The sequence below is a fragment of the Bos taurus genome, unplaced genomic scaffold (assembly GCF_002263795.3).
Source record: "Bos taurus isolate L1 Dominette 01449 registration number 42190680 breed Hereford unplaced genomic scaffold, ARS-UCD2.0 Super-Scaffold_1723_ScbfJmS_2085, whole genome shotgun sequence".
NCBI classification, from domain to species: domain Eukaryota; kingdom Metazoa; phylum Chordata; class Mammalia; order Artiodactyla; family Bovidae; genus Bos; species Bos taurus.
Genome location: NW_020192292.1, coordinates 3075373 through 3082305, shown reverse-complemented (window position 1 = coordinate 3082305; position 6933 = coordinate 3075373). Strand labels below are relative to the sequence as shown.

General features: G+C 44.4%; 1 protein-coding gene across 1 annotated transcript; it reads right to left on the bottom strand.

The window, feature by feature from the left end:
• Positions 1 to 3530: 3530 nt before the first annotated feature.
• LOC112445829 (spermatid nuclear transition protein 3-like) lies at positions 3531 to 5361 on the bottom strand. Its single transcript, XM_024989347.2, has 2 exons — positions 4125 to 5361; positions 3531 to 3945 (listed from the first exon to the last, which is right to left on the bottom strand). The coding sequence occupies exons 1-2, from the start codon at positions 4239 to 4241 to the stop codon at positions 3730 to 3732; spliced, it is 333 nt and encodes a 110-aa protein (XP_024845115.1). The 5' UTR covers positions 4242 to 5361; the 3' UTR covers positions 3531 to 3729.
• Positions 5362 to 6933: the final 1572 nt, after the last annotated feature.

Genomic DNA, 6933 nt, shown 5'->3' with positions numbered 1-6933 from the left:
TTAAAGATCCAAATGTAAGAGCAGAAATTATAAAAGTCCTAGAGGAAAACATAGGCAAAAACACTCTCTGACATAAATCACAGCAGGATACTCTATGACCCCAACTTCATTAAGTAATGGAAATAAAAGCAAAAATAAATAAATGGGACCTAATTAAACTTAAAAGCTTTGCACAAAGAAGGAAATTATAAGCAAGGTGAGAAGACAGCCTTCAGAATGGGAGAAAATAATAGCAAACGAAGCAACTGACAAAGAATTAATCTCAAAAATATACAAGCAACTCCTGCAGCTCAATTCCAGAAAAATAAACAACCCAATCAAAAAGTGGACCAAAGAACTAAACAGACATTTCTCCAAAGAAGACATACAGATGGCTAGCACATGAAAAGATGCTCAAAATCACTCATTATCAGAGAAATGCAAACCAAAACCACAATGAGGTACCATCCCACACTGGTCAGAATGGCTGCTATCTAAAAGTCTACAAACAATAGATGCTAGAGAGGGTATGGAGAAAAGGGAAACCTATTACATTGTTGGTGGGAATGCAAACTAGTACAGCCACTATGGAGAACAGTGTGGAGACTCCTTAAAAAACTGGAAATAGAACTGCCATATGACCCAGAAATCCCACTGCTGGGCATACACACCAAGGAAACCAGAATTGAAAGAGACATGTGTACCCCAATGTTCATCCAAGTACTATTTACAATAGCCAGAACATGGAAGCAACCTAGATGTCCATCGGCAGATGAATGCATGGGAAAGCTGTGTGTAATGTTCCTGGAATATTCAGGTCAGATCAGATCAGATCAGTCGCTCAGTCGTGTCCAACTCTTTGTGACCCCATGAATCGCAGAACGCCAGGCCTCCCTGTCCATCACCAACTCCCGGAGTTCACTCAGACTCATGTCCGTCGAGTCAGTGATGCCATCCAGCCATCTCATCCTCTGTCGTCCCCTTCTCCTCTTGCCCCCAATCCCTCCCAGCATCAGAGTCTTTTCCAATGAGTCAACTCTTCGCATGAGGTGGCCAAAGTACTGGAGTTTCAGCTTTAGCATTATTCCTTCCAAAGAAATCCCAGGGCTGACCTCCTTCAGAATGGACTGGTTGGATCTCCTTGCATTCCAAGGGACTCTCAAGAGTCTTCTCCAACACCACACTTCAAAAGCATCAGTTCTTCAGCGCTCAGCCTTCTTCACAGTCCAACTCTCACATCCATACATGACCACAGGAAAAACCATAGCCTTGACTAGATGAAACTTTGTTGGCAAAGTAATGTCTCTGCTTTTGAATATGCTATCTAGGTTGGTCATAACTTTCCTTCCAAAGAGTAAGTGTCTTAATTTCATGGCTGCAGTCACCATGTGCAGTGATTTTGGAGCCCAGAAAAATAAAGTCTGACACTGTTTCCCCATCTATTTCCCGTGAGGTAATGGGACCAGATGCCATAATTTTTGTTTTCTGAATGTTGAGCTTTAAGCCAACTTTTTCACTCTCCACTTTCACTTTCATCAAGAGGCTTTTCAGTTCCTCTTCACTTTCTGCCATAAGGGTGGTGTCATCTGCATATCTGAGGTTATTGATATTTCTCCTGGCAATCTTGATTCCAGCTTGTGTTTCTTCCAGTCCAGCGTTTCTCATGATGTACTCTGCATATAAGTTAAATAAACAGGGTGACAATATACAGCCTTGACTAACTCCTTTTCCTATTTGGAACCAGTCTGTTGTTCAATGGAATATTACTCAGCTATTAAAAAGAATGCATTTGAATCAGATCTAATGAGGTGGATGAAACTAGGGCCTATTATACAGAGTAAAGTCAGAACGAAAAACACCAATACAGTATACTAATGCATATATATGGAATTTAGAAAGATGGCAATGATGACCCTATATGCGAGAAAGCAAAAGAGACACAGATGTATAGAACAGTCTTTTGGACTCCATGCGAGAAGGCGAGGGTAGGATGATTTGAGAGAATAGCATTGAAACATGTATATTATTATATGTGAAACAGATCCCCAGTTCATTATGATGCATGAGAATAGGTGATCAGGGCTGGTGCACTGGGATGATCCTGAGGGATGGGATGGGGAGGGAGGTGGGAGGGGGGGTTCAGGATGGGAACCCATGGACACCCATGGCTGATTCATGTCAATGTATGGCAAAAACCACTACGATATTGTAACGTAATTGGCCTCAAATCAAAATAAATGAATTTAGAAAAAACAACTTAAAAAAGAAAAAAGAAAGAAAGGACAGCACACCCAGGGGGTCTTTCACTTTGATTGATTTTAAATCACATTCAGTGACTGACTGGGATCATCAGTGGGGTCTCCCAGAAGTGACGTGCAGAAGATTTACATTAGGGAGCTGCAGTCCCAGATAAAGATAACATATCACTGAGTTAAAATTTGAACTCAACTCTTTTGATGCCCACGGCGGAAACTCTGTGTTTTAGTTGTTTCTCAAAGTTTTGTGAAGGCACGCAGGATACTTATGGTCAGAGACTGCCTTATGTATCTCCCATATTTGATTGACTATTCCTTGGGACCTTTTAAAACATTTCAAAATGAAGGGTAACACCAAAATTTAAAATATTTCATACTCTTTCTTTTAAACCCATGAGAAACTTGTAATGAATTTGGACTAACCAAAGACTTTATTGGGGAAGAATGTTTTTCGGACTGCTAGTTATTTTGGAAATCCTAGGGTATGGTGATACTTACAAGACCAGCTTTTACTCAGTCTTATGTTAGTACTTATGGAAAAATTCTCTGTACAGACTTCCATGACCGTCCAGTGGTTAGGACTCCGTGCTTTCACTAGAAGGGCACGGGTTCAATCGCTGTTCAGGGAACCATGCTTCCACAAGCGGCATAGGGCCCCCCGGAAAAAAAAAAAAAATTCTCTGTGGGTGGTGATCCTGTTTGTAATTTGCACTGGGATTGGGCCACCACCACTGCTCTTCCTTTGGGAATACACTGCTCCCTAATTTTCCTTAGCAGAAAGGTGTCCTAATCATTATTTGGTTTGTTCCCTCCAAACATTATTTTACTCCCTGGGAGTGGTATTTGTGGGTTTTAGATGTATGAGCACTTTGTGCCTTCTGAGCACCTTTAGCTGACAGCATAGGCGAGTGATGCAACAATCCCTTTTATGAGGTAGGTGGCCAGGAGGTGATTTCTGCCCACCTTTCTCAGGGGGAGTTTCACACTCACCACCCCCATGTGACAACCTCTTCCTCTCTGGGTCTGGCAATCTAGACCCTACTGTCATTCCACACCCCAAACAAAGGCAGTAACACCATACCACTCCTCCTTGCCCTTGAAATCAAGTGTTAAGCAGGGTTATCCATCTTCAGTGCAGACTCCTGACCCAATCCAGACCTCTACTCTCTGGCTAACTGGGGACCCGAGGGTCTGTTCCCCAACCTCTCGGGACCCCATATCCCTCCCATCTCCAGTGCCCACCTCTTCTCTTCGTTCCCTCCCTTCCATCAGAAAATTCACACACACACACAAATATCATCTTTTTACCATTTGATGTTTATTGTAATTGCAGCCATCACTTGATGATGTTAGTGTGAGAGTCTTTTCTTGGTTGGCCATTTCTAACAAAGCAGACCTCTGGAGACCCAGTTCTAAACTGTCTGACCTTTTCGATTCAGTTACTGGCTGCCCAGGTTGGACTGCTCCAGGGTCTCGTATTCTGGGGCGGCTGGGCTTACCTTCTCTTTGGATTCTGCCTCCTTCTTTGATTCCGCCTCATACATTGGGACCTTTTACGGCTTTGATTCAGTTTCTTACGTGCACAGGAACGGAAAAAACAGTTTGGTGTTCTTGTTTTCTTCACCTTCTTCGACTGAGTGGCATGTGATCGGATTTTCTTTCTCAAGGTTCCTTGTAGAGGTCTTCTGACCCTCATGGTCATATTTCGTGCCTGGAAAGACACGACAAGGGTATTAGTTTTTAGGAAAGAAAAAAGCGGCGTTGGAAGGGAGATTTCATGAAAAAGGGATGTGGGCCAATGAGGGCTTTTGTGCCAGGCAAGGGCTGTGTAGAGGTTTTGGGCAGCAAAGTCAGTGGAGAACATGGGCAGCTCAGTTGGAATCATCTTACTTTCACACTGCCTCTGTACCTCCGTTGACAAAGGGTCTTCTTTTTTCCGTTCATCCTGGAAGCAAACCGCATTGGAACTCTTCTGGACTGCCGTGGCTTCCTGGTTACCTTAGTCATGATGATGCCAAGAAGTGGCCTAACCTAGAACCTCTGCCTCTGAGCTCTCTATTTATACCCTTTCAGGACAATGAGGAGCCACACCCTTCAATCTGATTGGTCAGTGAGGCACCACCCCAGCCAATAGCATCTTGGGGGGCTTAGACATCACAATGTACCACTGTGCCCATCAACATGGGCGAGTGGATGCCGAGGGAGACCATTCTATAACTTTTCCACTGCTGACACCTCTGTGTGTCTGATTCTGGGGAGTGGTGATTCAGGGGCACGGTGTTTCTCCTCATGAGCTTCAAACTTCCTTTCAGTTCCCTTTATCCTTTGACTTATATGTGCCACTTCAACACTCCTGCCTCCTTCATCCCTCTATAAAGATCTGCCAAACCCTTTCTGTCCCACTTCAGCCTTTCAGAGTAATCCCTTCATCTCTAGACCACCTTCTGCCTCTTGGGGGTTCCTGAGGCCCTTAAGGAACTTAAGCGCAAGCACTTAAGGTGGAAAAAGGTAATAAAGAACACGTTGGGTGTTTTATCTACTGCGATGAGCTTTAACGACCCCCAGACTTGGTGAATGCTCAGTCTGTTGCCCAAAGTTTAATACACAGTCTACATAAGATTACAAATCAGAACAAAGACAGTTTTAAATGTCTCCTCCACTAAATTTTTTTGGGATACTTCAACTCTCATATTGAGCAAGGAAACTCAACTTGCCCCATCTACCGGAAATACATTCCTGTTTATTATTATTATTATTTTTTTTTTTTAAGGAAGGTGCTCAAAGTCAAAAGTCAGTTCACCAGTGTACGACTGAGTCTTGACTAAATCACTTCCCCAGTTATCCCTCCTTGACAGTTATCAGTAGGTAGGGCCCATTGCAGTGCTGACCAATAGCTGAGCAGGACAAGTACCTATAGGTAGCTCAGTGATAGTTGGCTGCTTGTGGGTGGGGCCAGTGAGGCACGGACCAATGGCTGAGCTACTCCTGTTGCCTAGTAACAGGATGCAGAGTAATAAGGCACAGCAATGGCTACCTGCTAAGGGCTGTGCTCTGTTACATAAGGACACTTTGGGTCCAGTGTGCTGGAATCTTTGTGATTGACTCATTTCCAACCTCAGATTTTGATTTCACATAATTATTTAACTTTTGCATATCATACTTTTCATTATATTCCCAGGCATACCTGTCACCAGTGCTGTCATCTCTATGCCCCTCCAACAGCTGCCACTTGATCACGTGCTCAGCATATCGTGTAAGTAGTTCAAAGCCAACCAGAATGTGAAGTCCAGCCCACCCTGAAAACTACTTTGACAAACCTTAAATTCACAGGGATTCTTATTCTCTTTACAGTGTAACAGAGCAGGATGAGCACAGCCCTTAACAGGTAGCCAATGGTGTGCTTCATTTCAACCCACCCTGCCCCTAGGCAACAGGTGTGCTCAAACATTGCTTGGTGCCTCAGAGGGCCACATTCACAAGCAGCCAACTGTCAATGAGTGACCCTTAGTTGTCCTGCTTAGCTGATGGTCAGCACCACAGTGGGCCCTGCCCACAGGTTACTTACTATCAATGAGGGGGCCATTGCGAATGTGATTAAGTCCAGGGTGGGTGTGCTAGGTCATCAGGAAGGAGACAGAATAAGAGGCAGACTTCGGGCCTTCTTCTGGAGGCCCTGGAGCTCACGCAGACTTGGGCCAGTGGGTGAGCTGGAGGGCCCAGGGAATACACTGGGGACTAAATGTTGTAGCACTCCATAGCCCTCACTAAGGCCCTCCACTAGCCTTGGCCAAGGCCTTGAGAAGCAGTGTACCTCTCCTGTATCCCTGTTGCTGCGACCTACTAGCAGTGGTTTTCTTCCTGGGTCTCAGTTTGTGAGAACTGGTCTCCCCATTTGGATGCCCTGAGGACGGACACTGAGGACCTATTATGTTGGATGCCTGTCTTCGTCAGGGATGACAGCTGGGCAGAGTGTGGGAACCTGGCACTGAAGGACCTGCTGGCTGAGATCTGCTTCCCCTTAACCAGGACTGGGACACTGCAGGGTGAAAGCTGTGCCTTGAGACTGCTCTTTCTTGTCAGGACAGAGAATAACATTCATCTAGTAGAGATTTATAGGAACATCATTACCTGACCATGACCTAACCTTAAGCACAAAGGGTATGACACCAAGAAGTCTGCAGCAACTTACCATGACTCTCTCTAACATTTGATTTTAAATGCACTTACTGAAAACTTTAAGTAACTTTGGGTTCTTAGGGCATGAACCACCCATCTCCCTGGATGAATCTTTAATAAACCTTTCTCTGTTCCAAACTTTAAGGCTAAGTTTTGATGGGCCTCAGTCTGCGTCAGGCACATGGACTTGCAATTTGAATAACAACGGTATTATCTAAGGACAGACTTTGCCTCTCTTAAACAATGGCAGAGACTGGCCAAGTGCTCAGAATTATCCATAAAATACCCGCTGACTAGGCTTGGCTAAACTTTAGCCAAGCTTCTTTTTTCTGAACTTCAGCTTTTCCCCAATCTTGGGCAAGCACTAAGATTCAGAAATTTCTGTCTCCCTTAACAGCTCATTCTGAGAATCATCTCACTACAGAGGGAAAGATTTCCTGTTAAACTGCTCCATCATACTGTCTGCTCATCCATTCCCATCACTTGTCCCATCACACACACACACACACACACACACACACAC

Coding starts and splice junctions, on each gene's coding strand:
- LOC112445829 (XM_024989347.2), bottom strand. CDS start 4,241: ATGACTAAGGTAACCAGGAAGCCACGGCAGTCCAGAAGAGTTCCAATG. Junction 3,946..4,124: donor GGTACAGAGGCAGTGTGAAA/GTAAGATGATTC, acceptor GTGTCTTTCCAG/GCACGAAATATGACCATGAG.